This window comes from Idiotropiscis lumnitzeri, chromosome 5 (genome assembly GCF_059441095.1).
Source record: "Idiotropiscis lumnitzeri isolate Australia: NSW breed Sydney's pygmy pipehorse chromosome 5, RoL_Ilum_1.0, whole genome shotgun sequence".
Taxonomy (NCBI): Eukaryota; Metazoa; Chordata; class Actinopteri; order Syngnathiformes; family Syngnathidae; genus Idiotropiscis; species Idiotropiscis lumnitzeri.
In genome coordinates, this window is record NC_142395.1 from 1,826,422 (window position 1) to 1,846,903 (window position 20,482).

Here is a 20,482-nt window from a genome sequence, read left to right on the forward strand (position 1 = left end):
ATTTGTATTATGGTTAATTACTTTACTGTTGACACAAATCGATTTGATTGACCATTTTCTGAACTTATTTCACACATGGTCTTTAAGATGTTCAAGACGACCAGGAAAAGCAAAGCTTTCTATTTTGCTAAAACACTGTTGGCGAAGTGTTTTTTTTCTGAGAGAGAATAAAAGGTATTGAAGCTGGAGGGATGGATTTAATACAAGCGCCAACAGTCATTGGTCCACAGATAAAAAAAAAACAACATGCCAAGCAAAAAGAGATTTGAAGTTTTTAATATTAAAAATAGCACATGACCATACCTTATTTTTTAAGTTGACAAGAACATGAGAAGTTCAGTAAGGGGCAACAAGTTCAACAACTGAAAAATAACACACCTTTTAGACTACAACTAAAAAACAAAATGTGTTTGCTCAGTGCTGATTTGTGTTCTGTTCATCATCAACATGCTCCCTTGTCAGTAACATGTCAATAATTAGACTAAATAGCTGAAACGGATCACTCCTGCTTATAATTATAATAAACAAAACCAATCACTAGGAACACAGATTCAATTTAGTATTATCGATCATTAAGATCTGAAAATAATATTCAATATGCTGTGTCCGGTACAAATGCCAAATTACACTTAGTTTTTGAAATCACAATCACATTTCCGGGTGAAATGTGAACATCAGATTGTTTTTGTAAACATTACCTATAAAAATACCTATGTAGAAAACAGAGTACAAAGTACTCACAATGCCCGATTATTAAAACCACTGCAAACATGGACAATACAGAGGAAAATATAGAGGAGAAAAAAATTAATCAGAAAATCAAATTATCTTTCTTACACTATCCCACAAATATATATTGGTTTATTGTTTATGTAGAAAATAGGGTATCTAAAAGTAGAATTTAAAAAATGGCACAATTATACACAGCAGAATGATCGAGGCTGCAACGTGGCTTAGGTTTCTAGGGGCTGGCTTCACAATAAAGCAACGGTGCTTTCAAGAGCTATTGTGGACTCCATCTCAGGAGGTCGAGGTTTTTTGATTCCCTGTGTCTCCAGTCTCTTGTCCCAGGTAAGTTTCTCATCCTCTCCTTCATCTTCCGCCCCTTCTAGCTCTGGTGGCTCATCTCCCTGCTCCTGCAGGAGGCTAAGCTGGTTATTGAGATCATTCCTTTCCTTCTGCAGAGCTCTACAGAGCCTCTCAAGAAGCTCCAACTTGCCCTGGAGAGCCTTGAAGTGGCCATCTCTCAGAGTTTTCTAGAAGAGAATAAACATTTCATGACTGATTCTGCAAAAAAAAAGAGAAAAAAAATCTGCCAATAAAAAGACCACAAAAACAAAGCAGTGGTGTGAAAAAGTGTTTGTACCTTCATGCTTTTTTTTTTGCATGTTTGTCAGACTTAACTGTTTCCCCAGTGACAAAACAACACAAGCTAACACAAAATGCAGTTTTTAAATCAAGGTTTTAATTATTGTTGAACAAACAATACAAAACTACATTGCTCACTGTGAAAAAGTGATGCCCCCTTAAAGCTAAGTTGGGCCACTCTAAGCAGCTGATAACTGGTTGAGCCAACCTCCACAGCAACAACCAAAATCTTGTATTTTTTTTCTACGTGATAATGAGACTTCCACAACTCTGTGGAGGTTATTTGGGGGACACGTCATTGCAGAACCAATTTCATTCGGCGGAACTGGAGGGTTTTCGAGCATCAAAAGCATGTTAAAGCAGCAAATTGACAGGACTGGTGTCAAAAAACAATTTCTGTGGGGAAAAATGGCCCTCATGGAAAAAAAGGCTTTTGTGTTGTATTGCCTAGTGAAAAAATGGTAAAAAAAAAAAAGCTAGCAAGACTCATCGCTGTACGAGCAATTGGGTCTGGTGGGTAGTCAAATCAAGCTAATTTCTGAGGTAGAGCAAAAATTGGCAAACGGCACAATGAACCAATCAGTGAAGATCTGACACGACGTAAAAAAAAAAGCCCCAGGTCTTCTTTTGAAATACATGATTTCATTGCCATCAATTGCTGTACCGATTGGTTTTGTAGAAATTATTATTATTAGGGTCCGAGCAGTAATTGCTGCGAGGTCCCTATTGGAATTGTAGAAATTATTTCATTTTTTTAGGGCCAGAGCACGGACCGCTGCAATGTCCCAAATGCTTTGAAAACATTATTACTACTATTATTTGGGGGGTTTCTCCGCCTTTGATTTGCATTTTTGATATGCTGAATATGCAAGGAAACTTATCACACAATGCTCTCATTTGCATTTTTGATACGCTGAATATGCAAGGAAACTTACCACACAATGCTCTCATCATATTTTAAAGTCGTCATTAACGAACACAAAATGGCTCGGTCGCACACTTATGATAGTCCAGGCCAAGACATCTACAAATTTATTTTTCATCAAAGTAGTAACGCCACCTACAGGCTAAAGGAAGTATATATTGTTATTGTCGCTGCTGATGTTTTTCTCCATGCAACAGTTTTAGTCTTAAAAACTCAAAAGTAATTTGGCCATTTTTGATTTCCTTTCAGAGGTCACATTTAGGGAAGTTCCGATCAGAGTTACTGATACTGATCATCCATGAGTGATATTTCTTATCATTATTATCTGAAAAAAAACAACCATGTAATTGCCGTAATTTAGACAAAAAATATATTTTTTAAAAAGTATGAAAACAATAAAATTTTTCTGGCACAGTACAATAACTATTCAGTCAAAAAGATAACTCAAAGACTTAAATTTGCCAGCATTGTGGGACTAATAAAGAACATCTTATTTAGTAACACACTAACAAAACAAAACAATCAGCAGTCTCAACAGACTTAGTCAAATAACATGCCACATATACATTGCATGGTTCGGAATATAATTATAAATTAAAAAAAAAATAGTCTCATGCCAGCTTCACCTTCTTTTTCTTTTGACTTTTCCCTTCAGGGGTCGCCACAGTGAATCAGTGGCCTCCATCTGACCCCGTTCTCTTCATCCTCTGCTCTTACCCCAACTACTTTCATGTCCTCTTTAACAACATCCAAAAACCTCCCCTTTGGTCTTCCTCTCGACCTCTTGCTTAGTATTTGGAAACTCGGCATCCTTCTGCCATTATACTCACTATCTCTTCTCTGGACATGTCCAAAATATCTCAGTCTGGCCTCTCTGCCAGCTTTACTCAAATATTCAATAAGTTCCTTAATTGAAACTACCCAAAAACTTGGTTCGTGCCTTGTGCATAGACAAACTATCTTGTGCATCGGTCAACAAGAAAAAAAGTCACTAACCTTTTTATGATGCATAAAATAAATATAGTGGGTCTGTTGCTTAGTATAGAGATTAAAATGTTCCCATTAAAATTTATAATATTTGGCAACATTAGCATTGTCTGACAGAACTTGAAACAGTAAAACACCACAAGTGAAATTAAAGAATTGGAAAAGGACAAAATGTTGAGCAGCAAGAGCATCGGCTCAATGCCTGGGACATGTTTGTAAACATTTTGGAATAATTCTTTTTAATAAAGAGGAGCATCTGTGCTTTTTCAGGCAAGGGTACATTCATCCGTTCACCCAAAATGTTGGATGCAGAGCTAAAAAGGTGCTCACTCTCAACGCTTGTGCAGGGTGCGGACAGGTAGGCTCTTGTTACTCTAGCAAGGTCCGGAAAGCGGTCTTTATTTGTTTTCCAATACTCCAGTTGTGATGCATGCCAAGATATAGGTGGCTCTCGGAAGTTTACGGTCATCTCCAATGGGAATGCATTGTCTGCATGGCACCGCTGCTGGGGTTCTTCATCTAAAATCTCACCAAAAATTGACAAAGATCCAGGACGTGACACTGTTTCTGTTGGCAGGCCTTTGTTCTCTGCTTCGGGTTCTTGGTACTTCTGAGCAGCTTTTGTCATCTAACAAAAAAGTAAGTAGTCTATGCATTTGGGTCTTGAGTGCTTCAGTTAAAAAAAAAATCTGTCTTTGTACCTTGAATTAAGAAATCAGATTAATCTGACATATAATAGAATACAACTTTATTTATATAGCACATTTGACAACAGCTGTACATGGAAGTGATTGTTGCAATTGGGATTTAGATATTTAACTATGAATAAATCACTGGCCTCATGTGGAATTCTTGTACCTCTAAATCATTACATTTAAGGAGACCACTAAAAAAGTTTGTTTTTTACCAAAAAGAGCAAGCCATTTTCAATATTTAAGTTTGGTCGATCTGTAAAAAAATAAACTTGGACAAATTGCATATTTGTAAAAAAACAAACAAAAACAAAACTAATTAATACTTTATTTGATATAGAAAACTTCAGCCCAATGGGGTGACAAATACAAATGCTTCCAAGCATGTAAATGGCACTGACGAACCGGGAAGGGACCTGCTCTGCCGAAGTCGTCTTCATGCAGCGCCTTTTCTGATTTCCTTATATTTCAGCACTTCATTGAACTACTTGTTGGCCTGTTTGCTATTTCTGTTCTTTCTTTTCTGTTCCCAATTCCCCGAATTAGGTGATGGCGATTCACTTGGAAGTGGCTGTACTGAATTTACACCAACTGACTGGTACAAGATCGAAGGCTCATCTTCGGATATGCTGCCATGGATATTACGGCCTTGGATGAGGACCCACTCCACTGAAGTCATCTTCCTGCAGCACTTCATTCAATTGACTCTTATATTATCTCATCTATTATTGCATAGCATCATTGTATGTGTCAAATGTTGCCCAGTTGGCATCCATTGCAGCCTGGTCATCCTGGAAGGGGGATTCCCCCATCTGTGGTCCCTTCTCAAGGTTTCTCACTTTTCCCCTAATGAGGTTTTGTGAGTTTTTCCTTGCCCTCCTGGGGGTTAAGATCGGGGATGTCGATTGTGGCTATGTAAAGCCCTTTGAGACTGTCTGTGATTAAGGGCTATACAAATAAAATTGACTTGACTGACTTGACTTGAATGGTGGAAGTGTCCCACAATGCGTCTCCTTGTGGCAATAATGTCACTTATAGCGTGCTGTGACAGCACTGCATCATGAATAACCAGCTGCAGGGTGTTGGCCATATACCACAAACTTGTAAGTCCATTATCAGTCAAAGCTTTCACCATGTTCCGGGCATTATTTCTATGTATCACATGTATTTTGTCTTTTGGAATATGCCATGTTTCGAACATTGTCATAAAAGCTGACACTAAAGCAACCTGCAGTATGAATGCGGAAGTCTGAATCAATCCAGTGAGATGTTAGACTAAACAGTGACTCAGGACTAACATCCGAGCTCCATATATAACTTGTAAAACTTAAACAGGATGATAGGCCTTCTTTTAGGAGACTTTTGATGTTACCATTCACTCTCTTGTGGAGCTCAGGCAGAGTTACGTCTGTGGTCTAAGTAGGCAAGCATATGACGGAAACCGGTGTGTTCCACCACCAAGAATGGCTGGTCATAAATTCCATTATTTTCCTGGTTATTTGTGTTGATCTTTGGCTGTCGTAATGGTATGGGTTTGAGTTGATGATAGTGGGCTGAGTAATTTGCCGTTTTACTGTTGCTGCTGCATCCGCCTTTTCTTAAATCAATGCAGTGAGCCTCGTAAACTCACCATACTCCACCACGTTTGTACGTAAAACGCAAACTTCACAACAACAACAAAGTACCTCCACAATGCAGACATGTTTGAGTCTCTGTGCATCATGGACGGAGGGAGAAGGGTGGTGGGGAGGCAGGGACTCAACGCTGCACACAGGCTTTTTTCTTATGACTGTTCAGTGTGAAAGGTTGAGCCGCAGGTGATCGTATTGCTTTGATCAAATGATGATTTAATCACGTACTTTTTCGGCTGATCATGATCGGTGGCTGGTTAATCGGCGGCCGGTCGATCGGCGCATCCCTAGTCACATTTTATAAAAATAACTTTTATAAGAATACATTTTAGAAAACTTTCAATTCCAATGTGAGAGTATCCCAACGAGCCAGTGCCTCAATGTCGCCATGGCTGCGAGGGCCCATTACAGCTGCTTACAGCTCTAGTTATAGAAATTATTATTATTATTATTATTAGTGCTAGAGCAGTGACTGCTGTGAGGGCCGTATTGTTTTTGTAGAAATTATATACCCCCCCCCCCAACCTTTGATCGCATTTTTGACACCCTAAATACGCACGGAAACTCAAATGTTGCCCTTTCATCAGACCTGGTGAAAAAATGTATATTTTGATGTAATAAACGATGACAGCAAATGCCGCTTCAGTTGACCTAGGCCTATGAAAATTGGCAGGCACGTGTAGAACTCCAAGACATACAAAAAAGTCCATTACAGCAAAAGTCTAAAATGAACAAGAATTAAGCTATGAATTTTTTAATGTCCAATTTTGGTCCATTTTTGCGCATTTACAGCAGTCATACTTTGCACCCTAATCCTAGAAAATTTGACTTGATCGACTTCAAACTCCGGTTGGCCTAGCCATTACGATACCGCGAAGTTTGATTATTCAACGTGACAATAAAAGCTGCTGTAACATGACTCAGATGATGATCTTCTCAAAATATTTATTGTGCAATTTTTAAAAGATGGCTCGCTAGCGCTAACTAAAGATATTTAAATAAACAATTGTAAATTTCACCTAGATCTACTAAAATTTGGTCATGTATGTTAACAGGCCAAGACCAAAAATGTCTCTTGAGTCATATGCTAAATCCAACAAGAAGTCTACCATTTTGAATTTACTTTTAAGTTCAGTGTCCCCTGGACAACAAAAGCTGCTGTAACTTGACCCAAATTATAAATACCGTATTTTTACGGCCAAAAGACGCGCTGTATCAAAGGATGCAGCACCAGTTGAGGGTGCTATTTTTGTATTTAATAGACTAGGAGCGCCGCACTACGAGGTGCGTATTGGCATGCTGCATGTTGGCATTCTAGCTCGCGCATTCTTGCTCGCGCATGCTGGCTCGCGCAGGCTGATGGCTGTTCGCAGCATCATTTCAGCTCGGACTGATCAGAGATGTCATGGCAACAAATCTAATTGACTGCGTCAGGGGAGGGATGTCACTGGTCACCACACTCCTTAGAGTCATGGTTTCAAATCAAAACCATCTGAACAGCATACAAGCAAATAATGAAACAAAGAAATAAAATTAACACAAAACATGCATCTCTCATGCCATGCCTATCACGAAAAGAAATAAAAATAACACAAAAACAGTACTGAGGCATTCTGGCGGATTATCAGACTGAGGCATTCTGGGAGATTATCAGATTGAGGCATTCTGGGATCTTATCAGCCTTAATCAGGTTAGAAAGATGTGAGTGGTGTGCTTTGCAGTGTTTTTTTTTTTTTTTGCAGTCTGTTGTCAAAACCTGTGATGTTTCTTGCTTGCAATAACATGAATAAGACAAACTCCAACATTGTGGCCAGCTGCCCTTACATATTCACAATAATGTATTTGTCACACTAAATTTGTAGCATTGATGTCTCAGACTTTGGCCAGCATGGTGTGCTAACATGCACTCTGCAATGCCCCAAAGGGACCGGCTCACTAGTCGAGAGAGTTGTTCAGTCTATAGAATAGGCGTGTCGCATGATAAGGCGACTCGTTTGTTTTGGGGGGAATTTGAGACTTTAAAATGCACCTTATGGTCGCAAAAATACGTTGCTTTTAAGGATTTCTCATGTTTGATGATAAGCCTGGAGATATTTATGAACCTATTTTTCCTCATATTTGTAGCACCATCTAGTGGTGAAAGCAGGGTTACCAGATTTAACTCATCTTTGTTTGGAAGAGTTTTTTGGCCATTATCATATTGCAACACGATGGTTGTTAAATTTTATGATAAGCTGTTGCGCCTTCGAAATGCTCTATTCGCCAAGAAAGCACTACTTTTGAGGGTCTTAAAATGCTTTGCACACACATCAAGCCTTGCAAAATCCTCAATATTTTAATAGTTTACTGTGCAATTTTTAAAATATGGCTCTCGACTGCCTCATAGAAATATTTAAGAAAGCAGCCTCGGTATAATGTTTCACCTGGTGCTACGAAAATTTTGTGGTATATCTAACTGGCCAATTCCAACAAAAACGTGTCTGGGAGCCCTATGTTACGTATAGTAGGAAGTCTTGAATTTAGTTTAAAATTTGACGTGCTTTGACGACAAAAGCTGCTGAAACTTGACCCACATACTGGTAGCGTACTGGTAGCGCCACCTACTTGGTAAAGGAAATTTAATTGTTTTTTTTTATGCTTTTCTGCATGTGGAATCAAGTAGGTATTGGGTAACAATTAAATCTCATATTTGGTTGTGCATTTTGGCCTTCATGATGCTGCAACATTAAGTTTATGACTTTTCGCAAAAAGCTGTTTCTATGACAATGCTCCATTTGCCCCAATTCAATTTTCAGCTCACGATTTCGATTCGATTTTTTTTTTTTTTGCTGCCACGCTCGTCTCAGTGCGCACTTGTGATGTTGCAGCAATCCTCAAACAGAATACTCATTACTGTTTAGTGCAAGTGTGTAAATGTTTAGTGCATTTCGAATGGAACTAAAAACTATACACTATGCAGAGTGCACTATTATGATGAAACTACCTATAAATACTACAAAAAAAAGCACCAATTCATTTTTTAACGTAGAAGGGAGTGAAATCATACGAATAAAATTGAGGAAATGCACTGTGCTAAAGAAAACTAAAATCATCACTTGAATTGAAAATTAAAACAATTGTTTTTATTTAACCTGAATACAAAACGTTTTGTTTGTTGCCTCCCCAGTATGAATAATATATATATCATCTCCGCATTCAAAATGTGGTATGTGCCTAAAAAATATGAGAGAGAGAGAGAGAGAGAGAGAGAGAAAGAGAGAGAGATATCCCGAGCTTGATGCATATCATAAAACTCAACATATGCTCAGCAAAACACAATTCAACATGCATAAACCTTTTTTTTTTAATTTGTATATTGTAACGACCTAGGTAGGTTATGTTTTATTGTTGGGTGTTGCGGTTAATGGCTTGTGGCAAATGCGCTGTGTACTTTGGGTGGTGAAATTTCCGATTTCACAAACACAACACGCAGTGGACGGTTGCAAAAGCAGAGCAAACTTAAGGTTGTCTGAACATTTGTAATGTGAAACAAATGTGTTGTCCAGTCATTTATAGAAATTTAAATAATGAAAAAAAAAATACAATTAGAGGTAGGACTCTTTAGGCGCTTCATGATTCAATTAAGGGCGGCACGGTGGCCCGACTGGTTAGCACGATGGCCTCACAGTGAGAGACAGCATCAGTCGTGGGTTCGATCCAGCCTTCCTGTGTGGACTTTGCATGTTCGCCCCGTGCCTGCGTGGGTTTCCTCCGGGTATGACGTCACATCTATTCTAATTTCTGAGTCCAGAACACTCCCCGCTTGGCATCTATACGATGGCAACACAACTCACACAAATAACAACGTACAATTGTAACTTATGGCGAGACACAACAGACATCAAACAATCGTATGTTGAGTCGAGACATTGACTTCTTATTTTCTATGTAGAGGCCTCAGAGGTCAAGAGAACGACCTCTGACACTGGCCTCAAAAACAGTCGCTGTTCACCTTTCCGGACAACTTTCACTTCAATTCTCCTGACACATCCATCTTCACTCGCGAACGTCTTGGTGATAAACCCGACTGGCCAGTCATTCCTCTTCATTTGAGCGTCCTTCAAAAGAACAACATCTCCTTCCTGCAGGTTCGGCTTCTTGGTCCTCCATATACGACGAAACTGAAGTCCACTCATATACTCCTTCTTCCAGCGATCCCAGAACATGTTAGCGAGGATCTGGACCCGCCGCCATTGACTCCTCAAGAGATCCCCGTCATTGAACTGGCCAGGTGGTACATGCGGTGTGCCAACCTTCTGGGTCAGGAGCATAGCAGGAGTGAGTATTACAGGCCCCTGGATCAGTGGAGACAGAAGTGAGGGGCCTTGCATTGATAATTGCAGTAACTTCAGCCATAAAAGTCACCAAAACTTCGTGCGTGAGCCTAGCTTGGCCATGCTGAAGGAGCATGGCATCCAGGATACGGCGTACAACACCAATCATCCTTTCCCATGTTCCACCCATGTGAGAGCCATGCGGGGGATTAAACTTCCATCTGCACTCCTGTTCTGCAAGGTAGTTGTCAATTAGTGTGTTGTGGCAACCCCTTTTGTCAATCTGCAGCTCTCTGCAGGCACTCACAAAGTTAGTGCCACAGTCCGATCGGAACTGCTTCACAGGGCCCCTAATGGCGAAAAAACGCCTGAGCGAATTTATGAAGCATGACGTATCCATAGACTCGATCACCTCAATGTGGACCGCCCGCGTACACATGCAGGTAAAAATGACTGCCCATATCTTTTGGCATTGGCTTGACCACCTCTAGTTTTTCGCGACATTACCAACCAGGGGCCAAACACGTCCAGGCCGACATATGTAAAGGGTGGATCGGTACGAAGTCGGTCGGTAGGCAGGTCAGCCATGATCTGTTCTTCCTGTTTCCCTCGCAGCTTGCGGCAGGTCACACAGTTGAAGATGAAGCTACTGATCGCTCTCTTTCCTCCAACGATTCAGAATCCGGCTGCCCTGATGGCTCCTTCTGTGAAATGTCTGCCCTGGTGACAAACTCTCTCGTGGAAGTGTCGGACCAGCAGCTGAGTAACGTGATGTCTGCTCGGAATAAGTATAGGGTGCAACTCATCGGATGTGATTTGGGCTCTCGCTAGCCGACCTCCAACCCTGAGGATTTGATCAGGATCGATGAATGGACAGAGCTTGCTGAGTGGGCTTGTCCTAGGGATTGGTCGCCCCTCTTGTAGGCATTTGATATCCTCTGCATACGTTTCACCCTGCACGGTAAGAATGATCGTTGCTTTGGCCTGTTTGAGCTGCTCTTTGTTGAGGTGTTCACGGCACATGTGAAAGCCGTTACAAATGTTGTCCTTGGACCCCTTGGTAAAGGACTTAGCGATGTGTCCAAGTCGTGCAACAGCCTTTAGGAGGCGATTCCAAGCCGAGAACCGTTCGAAGCGTGTACTTCCAAGTTTGCTGTGTAACAAATTGGTGACAACTGGTGGCTTCTGTCCGTAGATCTACATCTGACTCAGGATTAACAAGGCTGAAAGTCTTTTCAGGGGATAGGATCTCTTTTCTGGTCGTGAGGAAAGCAGGTCCCGTTAGCCAGGTAGAAAAGGCCAGCTGCTCTGCCGGCAATGAACGGGTGGCATGATCAGCTGGATTGTCGGTCGTGTGCACATAACACCACTGATCTGCCTTAGTGGAACGTCTGATGCGCTGCACGCGATTGTGGACATAAACGTAGAACCGCCTTGCCTCATTGTAGATGTAGCCAAGCACCACTTTGCTATCGATGAAGAACTTGACATCATCCAAAGCCATGTCCAACTCCTCTTGAAGCAGATCTGCTATTTCCACAGCCAATACAGCGGCACAGAGCTCGAGTCGTGGAACTGTGATCTCAGGTTTGGGGGAAAGCTTTGCTTTCCCGAAGATGAACCCTACTTCGCTGTGACACTTGACATCTGTCACTTTCAGATAAGCGACTGCACCAACACTCTCGACCATGTGCACTCGAACATCAAGCACGCATACAGGGCCCTCCCACTCGACCCTCTCGGCCAGTCAGACCACCTGTCCTTGCAGCTCGCACCTGCATACACCCCTCTCAGGCGCAGATTCAGGCCCACCACAAAGACTGTGAAAACCTGGCGTGACGACGCCATGAGTGAATTACAGGACTGCTTTCAAGACACAAACTGGGACCTCTTTGATCATCAGGACCTTGATGTCTACACACATTGTGTACTGGAATACATCAAGTTCTGCATGGAAACTGTGTCCCTACACAGGACTATACGGACCTTCCCAAATGCGAAGCCCTGGATGTCCAGCAGGGTTCGCTCTCTCCTCAAGGCCCGTGACGCTGCCTTCAGGTCAGGCAACAAAGCCCAGTACAGGGTGGCCCGTGCTGACCTGAGCAAAGGCATCAAGCTAGCCAAGGCAATCTACAAGGGGAGGCTGGAGGCCCACCTTGCCAGTAACAGACCACGGGAGGTGTGGCAGGGTCGACGGAGCATCACCAACTTCCGTGGCAGCAGCACGACCTCTGTAGACCCGAGTGCATCGCTGGCAGAGGAATTTAACTGCTTCTTCGCTCGCTTTGACTCGCCCCAACCGTCACACCCCTGCACCTCATGCTCCAACTCCCCCCCACTCACCGTAGAGGAACACGATGTGAGGCGCGCGCTCCTGGCGGTTAACCCCAGGAAAGCTACTGGACCCGACGGAATACCAGGCAAGGTCCTCAGAGCATGTGCCCACCAACTGGCACATGTTTTTTGCAGGATCTTCAACCACTCCCTGGCTCAAGCAGTCATCCCCTCCTGCTTGAAAACTTCCACCATTATTCCTGTCCCCAAAAAGTCACCCGCCGTCCACCTGAATGACTACCGTCCTGTTGCTCTCACACCAGTCATCATGAAGTGCTTCGAGAGGCTGGTTCTCCAGCACATCAGGGACTGCCTTCCTCCCACTCTGGACCCCTACCAGTTTGCATACCGGGCTAACAGATCCACTGAGGACGCCATCGACACTGCTCTGCATGTTGTGCTGGGCCACCTGGAACAACAGCCAAGCTATGCAAGGATGCTCTTTGTGGACTACAGCTCAGCATTCAACACGATCATCCCAGACATCCTCGTCGCCAAACTGGACATTCTCGGCCTCCCTGCCCTCACACGCATCTGGATTAAGGACTTTCTGACCAACAGACCCCAGACTGTGTTGCTCGGCCCGTACACGTCCTCCACCCGCATGCTGAGCACCGGTTCCCCTCAAGGATGCGTGCTGAGCCCTCTCCTGTACGCCCTCTACACCTACGACTGCAGCCCGGCCCACGGCAACAACACCATCGTCAAGTTTGCTGACGCAACGACAGTGGTCGGTCTGATCTCGGAAGGTGACGAGACAGCCTACAGAGAGGAGGTAAAGAGACTGACAGCTTGTTGCAAGGACAACAGACTGCACCTTAACACTGCAAAAACAAAGGAGATTGTCGTCGACTTCAGGAGGAACAAGACGGTGCCGCCCCCCCTCTGCATCGAAGGCGTGTGTGTTGAGAGGGTCCACACGTTCAAGTTCCTGGGAGTACAGATCTCCGACGCCCTGTCTTGGACTCACAACACCACAGCAGTGGTAAAGAAGGTCCACCAGCGTCTGCACTTCCTGAGAGTCCTCAGGAATTTCAACCTGGACAGGAGGCTGCTGCTAGCCTTCTACCACTCGTCCATCGAGAGCCTGTTGACGTACTGTGTCTCCACCTGGTACAGCGGCTGCACTGAGGCGGACAGAGTGAGGCTCCAGAGAACAGTCAAAACAGCGCAAAGGATTATTGGCTGCCCTCTCCCCTCACTGTCGGACATCTACACCGCCCGGTGCCTCAGAAGGGCTCTCAACATCGTCAAAGACAATACCCACCCAAACTCCCACCTGTTCGACCTGATGCCCTCTGGCAGGCGCTGCAGATGCATCAAATCGAGGACCAATAGACTGAGAAACAGTTTCTTTCCGAGAGCCATCTCCATTCTGAACTCTCACACACACACGAGAACACCCTTACCTTGCAGAACAGCATTGTGATGTGTTTTTATATACCCTATTCAGTACTAAATTCCATTGCACTCTCTTATTTATTTATCTAATTTATATATTTGTCTGTATTATTGTTGTATTGCACTGGAGAGGGGAGCCCTCTAATCTCGTTGCACACTTGAGTACAATGACAATAAAGGGATTTCTAATTCTAATTCTAATTCTAAATTGCCCCTAGGTATGAGTGTGAGCGCGGATGGTTGTTCGTCTCTATGTGCCCTGCAATTGGCTGGCAACCAGTTCAGGGTGTCCACCGCCTACTGCCCGAAGATAGCTGGGATAGGCTCCAGCACCCCCGCGACCCTCTAGTGAGGCGAAGGGGTACAGATAATGGAGGGATGGATGATTCAATTAAGATTTAGGGGCTATGATTCGATTCTAAAACGGCATCATTATGTCTCATTGAGTGAAGAGTCACTTGAGATTTTTAAAAACACAACAAAAAAACAAGAAATGAATTACTGTATTATTACAGCCAAAAGACGCGCTGTATCAAAGGGCGCAGCACCGGTTGAGGGCGCTATTTCGGTCTTCGATACTTAGTCTGGGCGCGCCACACTACGAGGGGCATGCTAGCTCCCGCATGCTAGCTCTCGCATGCTAGCTCTCGCATGCTAGCTCGCTCATGTCAGCACCCATGCAAATAAGGGCTCTGTGCCAGTAGCAGCACTTCAGTCCATTAAGAGATGTTATGGCAACACATCTAATCAACAATGTCACTGGAGGGATGTCACTAGTCACCACACTCTGCAATGCTCCAGAGTGATCAGGTTCAATTGTTGAGAGAGTTGCACAGTACATGCAATAGGCGCGTCGCATGACAAGGTGCCTATATTGTTTTGGGGGAAATTAGGGACTTTAAAGTGCGCCTTATGTTTGCAAAAATACGGTAATTCCCATTATATTTTATTAAACTGAAGGAAATGGGTGTAAACTGCAAGGCTTGCGCAATGCTGTATTGCTAATATTGCTCTACCAAAATAAATGGCATTTTGTCAAAAAATGTGTGCATATACTTTAAGCCGAGCAGCGCTGAGAGAGAGAGAAAAAGAGAGAGAGAGAGCTTGTTTCTTTCGGGAACACGCGCCCACCTCAGCATCGCACCGCGCCCCCCTGGGCGCCCCACTATTTGAGAACCACTGGTCTAGACAAAAGGCGCTCCGCATTACACGGCGCCTAGTCTGTTTTGGAGAATATTTGGGACGTTGTTTAAAATGCAACAAAATTCCTGGATTAATGCATAAAAAAAAAATACCTTCTCTGCCATCTGAAGCAAACTCTGGTTGTTGCTCTCCCATTTAGTCCTCCACTCTGTTGTTTCTTTCTCCAGTTTCTTAATTTTCTTTGTCATCTGAAAAGTGAATAATGTTAGGCCTGCCGCATTCTGCAGTACATGTTGAACCAAACAGAAATGTCATCCATTGAAACCTTTATTGTAATGAGTCATCCCATTTTAAAGCAGGTCCAAAATTTCTTCCCAAAGTCACCCAACCAATCACATACAGAAGTAAACTCCCTTTGTCCATTCTAAGCTAAATACAAGGATAATTAAATATAGGTCATACATAGAAAAGCTATAACATCCATAAAAAATAGATGTCAATTTTTAAGACGTAAAAATGGTTACGCACATGTACAAAAAACCCAAAACAATATACAGTAAGTATTCCCACCTACGGACCTCTGTCAAATGGAAATTTCCTCACCCGGAAATAAAAACGGATGCATTAAATTTTCTGTGACTATATTATATTAACGATCCATTCCTTACAACGGAAATGTCGATATCCGGAACCCGGAAGTCATAGCTATGCCTGCTCTTTGACCACTCCGCCATGATCGGATCCAAAACGGGGACACAGTTTGACTGAAATTGCGAAAGATTTAAAATTCATTCATTTGCATTTACGTCTGTAGACCATGGCATCCAAAAGAAGAAGAACGGTAATGACCATGAAAGTAAGAGTGTGGACAGAGTGAAATGCATCAGATTAAGCGAAGAGGGTGCGCACACACACCCCAACGTCACACACAAGCTTGTCACAATCCTTGTGTAACCTGGGTGATTGTAATATATAGTTGCTTCCGTTTCCCTCTTGCCGCTCTTTATTTTTTTAGCTATACAATAATCACATGGTTTTGTTTACATACTACGTCTACTTCTCGCTTGCGTAGCGCTACGTCTGACGTCATTATCATTTAAATCACGGCACAAGTCACACACCGGCGAGCGCTTAGGAGGTAGATGACCACATCGATCTGTTGCCGGTACGTGACTTAATTCCTTTAAAAGTATTATCTTGTTCGATTCAGAGTATTCTAATAAGATGTCAACTGATAGGTGCTTCAACCACTGAAGACAGTCATACCACTCGGTATCCCAAGATACTAACGAAGTACACGAGGGAACTGGCCAGGTTCTGTTTCTTTTCTCCCTCGATGGGAATTGGATATTGACAGCAATCAACCACAGACTTCCCCATGAAGAACAACAACAACAACCACAATAATCCAGCAGTGAGGTAGGAGGCGCTACAGCCAACTTATCTTCAACATCATCTACTCAACTACTTCCACGAACATCACATTGACATTAATATGGACTATACGACTGCGCAGGACTCTCTATCCTGGATCATGAATGTTTTTGTTGTGTGAACACTGCAAATATGTATAGATATATATGTATTATAATATAGTTGCATTTTTTCATCACAAATTCTGTGTCCATACTTTGAACATTTTTCCGACTTCCTCCCTGAGTTGAACTTTAGATATCTGAGCCTAGCACAAGGGTAGATGTATGGAGGTGAGCATATTATGTTTCATTCCGTTTACTAATTAATATAATTGATAATTAATATAACATCAGGATATCAGTTCCATGTCTCAAATGTTACACTCGCAACACGGGATACAAAGTAAAAAAACATTAATGAGACACTTGGAGTTGGAAAAACTCAAATCTACGAGACTTTGAAAAACAAGGAATTGATTCTGGCTTAATACGATTCCGGCAGTTTACCTGCTCAGAGGAAATTGCTTGGGGCTTGACGGACAATATACAGCGGCATAAATGAACGTGTCTTGTAATGGTATAACTGTTGTGCTAAAAACCTCCCGCTAACTGGAACGCTAATTGGAGAGAAGGCTAGCTTAACAGCGCTATCTATAGGCATAGAAGACTTCAAAGCAAACCACGGCTGGCTTCAAGAGTTCATTGCATGACTTCAGCTGAGCAATGTCGTCATGTGTGGTGAGGGAGGGAGGTAAAGTTAGGGAGTGAGTGAGTGGAAGAAAAAGCAGCCAGGTCTCATTGACACATGTACTTTGTTAATATACTTGTACGTTCATAGAGGACATGTACCATAGTTGTTTCCCACATAAGGAAATTCTGTTATACAGAAAGATTGGACAATGCAAATATGATTCCGTACTAAAGAATACTTACTGTATGTAAATGGATAGAGGAAAACTAAAATAAAAGCCCAAACAAAGTAAGCAAGAATAAGTTGTACTGGAAAATTAATGAGGTTTTATAGGACTAAGTAGGCTAAGAGGCACAGAGGCAAGACTGGAACATTTTTTTCTTGGGGGAACAGGACCAAGTGCGCAATGGATTAATATAAGTTAGGATAGATGACTTAATGACTGTGTGATATATCTGATAAGAGTCAGGCAAAATCAAATGGAGCATGTTGTCCAGTTTACTTCCTTGGTGTGGGGATGTTAAAGAAAAGGATCTCAGTGTTTCCTAAGGTACAGTTCATATTGTGAGGGTCAAAGTATTCTTTTAGAAAATAAGAAAAATAATTTAAAGTAAACCTGCGACCAATGAGAATACCTTCTATATTTGGGTCTGATCCAACCAAGCCATTAAGACATAAGATAATGCAATCCATTATCAACTGCTTAACCGGAGTTGGTTCGCTGCAGCAGGGAAGCCCAGACTTCCCTCCCCAAAGCCACATCTTCCAACTCTTTCAGAGGGAAAATCATTTCCAACGCTTGTATCCTTCAGCAGCATGAAGAACGCCCTCCATCCGTACTTGAATGTGGTTGATTATTTTCTAATAGTAAACCCATAATATTCTGTAGACTTTCTTTTTTAAAAATATGGCATCGCCCCTTACAGGTAAGGAATCATAAAAACATGGAGTAAACAACTTGAGACAAGTCACTCTGAAACAAGCTTCCGGTCGACCTCCTGCTACATATGATAGTAGGCGTGATACAAGTCCCAAATACTGGCAGCGCTTGAGAAATTGAGGAAGGCCAACCAGGAGGGTCACATGCAAACCCAACTCTCTCTAACAAGACTAGAAACGTCTTTTGGGGGACTGAGAGAGGATGCGACAAATTTTGAAAAAAGTCGCAGAGGCGGAGGGCTGTATTGAGCTTAGGAGGACACCGATCAGCGCCATGAGGAGGCCCTTGGCTACCTCCTGCTGAAAGGAAATGCGAGGAAATGCAGAACAGACTATGGCGAAATAACATGAGAATTACCATGTGCCTAAAGAAAGTGAGGGGAGAGATCATAAGCTCTTTGTACAGGAGTTGCTCAAATCTGCTCTTCAACTTTCTCCTTAATTCAAGATTGTCATTCAGAGAGGAAAGATGATCCCTCTCCGGCAAGCCCAAGGATTCCGAAGCTGCTCTCCGGTTGTTAAATTTGGGGATTATTCTGTCATGGAAACAATATTTAGAAAAGCATCGTCATGTACAATGGAGTCCAGATATATTTTGAACAAAAATTTTCAGCCGAGTTACAGAAGAGAATGCTTGCGCGTGACATTGTAAAGCAATTAAAAATAAATAATATAAGGGCGAAATGTATTTTTCTGGCGCCGCTAAAAATACTCCCTGATGATGGTGAGAAAACCTACCTGACATTGTCAGATGCACTCCCAGCACTTAAGGATTTGGGCGTGCAAGTGTGAGTGGATGAGAGGAAGAGGTAGGAAACTGAGCTTTCCCGAAAAAGATGGAGAACTGCGGAAGAATGAGGACACGCAACGTTTTCCTATGTAAGGAATAAATCTTTCTTCAACACAAAGGAAATATTTTTTTTCTTTCTTGCAGAGTTCATTTTGATTTCTTTGACAATGTAAGTTAGGGTTGAAGAACAGAAAATGTTTGACATTGGACGGAATGTGAGTGGAGAACCAACTCCATGGCTAAAGTCACAAAGGACGACAGTGAAAGAAAGAAAACAAATACACACACACACATATATATATATATATATATATATATATAAATATATATATATATATATATATATAGAGAGAGAGAGAGAGAGAGGCTGGGAAATGATGCACCGTGTGTTTCGGTCCATTTATTCTGGGAGTATCGAGACCACGTGTTTTTGTGGGTTGGTTTTCCTATGTTTTGTCATTATTGCGGTACTGAAGCTATTATATACACACTTGCTGTTCAACTCTAACACCCACCTGCTGTTCTACACGGCTGCTTTTTCCACACATGCACACACACACACTCATACACACACAGTCATAATTCAGCAATTTCAGCCGACAGTCACACACAGGCTGTCACAATACACGCAACACACCACGTTTTTCAAAATGGATAGTAATCACAACTATCGTTTCGTTATCGTATGCAAAACGGTTGAGAAAGCAGAGATTTTCGAAGTGCTTGTGTCAAAAAAAACACTCAACACTGGCTTTAAATTCCCTCTATTTGGCAGTTTAAAATCAGTCCATTAAGTGTCCTATTTTTATTTTTTCTCTGTGCGACTCAGAAGCTTCCCAGAATATTAACAATGCATCGCCACACAGCGCCGAGGCATTTCGTCGAAAAACGCAAAAACAATGTCAATTGAGCAGCTCACCGGTCAATAAGCAATGCATTACAATGGCGATTGGCAGCTTGTGGTTCTTCATATGACGTACTTCCCTAAGAATACCGGCGATTGTTGAACAAAAGCATTTACGTTGTTAGGGCGTTGCGATGGGTCTAACTATGAATCGAGGGCATTTGCGTTGAAAAAACAAACGTATTACGGTGAGTCAAGCTTACCCCAAACTTTCACTTTAAAGAAACTGATAAAACCGCTGCTTATTTTACTTTTTCCCGTAAGATGAAAAGAAAAATGTAACTAAGCAGCATGTGTGTATGTACGTGGGGGAGAGACAGAATGAGAGAAAAGAAAGACGGAGAGAGCGAAAGAGAGACATGGAAATTTAAGTCAATGGAAACAGTAAGAAAATGTGTGGTGATTCTACATATTTCTGTAAAATAAAGATTGTGCATTCAGCAGCCAAAGTGCTCCTCGCATTGTGCCAAGAAAGGTGAATAAACGTATGGACATTGCAGCAATAAAATATATCATATTGGCAATTGTTTGCCCCTAGGTGTGAGCACGGATGGTTGTTCGTCTGTTTTTGCCCTACGATTGACTGGCAACCAGTTCAGGGTGTAATCGGGTGTCCATCTCAAAGTGATGGGGATGCCAGCCCCAACAAAACAAAAAAACACTTTCACTGTGAGCGCTGGACCCCTGAACAGCTGACTTTCTGCGGCTGTTTATTATCAACGAGCTGCTCCTGCACATCACGGATACATAGACTGCTTTGCAGACAATTATTTTGAGGCAAAACCCAGGGGTCTGTACCACTCTCACATATAGTAAAATATTTGACAACCAAGGCATAAAAAAAAAAAAAACACACCACAGCAAAAATCCCAGGCCAGCGAAACACGTATGTGGTGTGAGACGTGTCGTGGTGCCTTGCACCAAAGCAAATGTTTTCGTGTATACCAAG

At 42.4% G+C, this 20,482-nt stretch overlaps 1 protein-coding gene across 1 annotated transcript in view; it reads right to left on the reverse strand.

Annotated features, from left to right (window-relative positions):
- Window positions 1–260: 260 nt before the first annotated feature.
- Window positions 261–20,482, reverse strand: part of LOC148335961 (alpha-taxilin-like) — a 193,678-nt gene continuing 173,456 nt past the window's right edge. The window contains exons 11-12 of the mRNA XM_088295960.1: window positions 14,947–15,042; window positions 261–1,256 (exon numbers count right to left, since the gene is read on the reverse strand). Coding sequence (XP_088152086.1) covers window positions 975–1,256; window positions 14,947–15,042 — 378 coding nt within the window. The 3' untranslated portion in view covers window positions 261–974. The remainder of the gene's footprint in view (window positions 1,257–14,946; window positions 15,043–20,482) is intronic.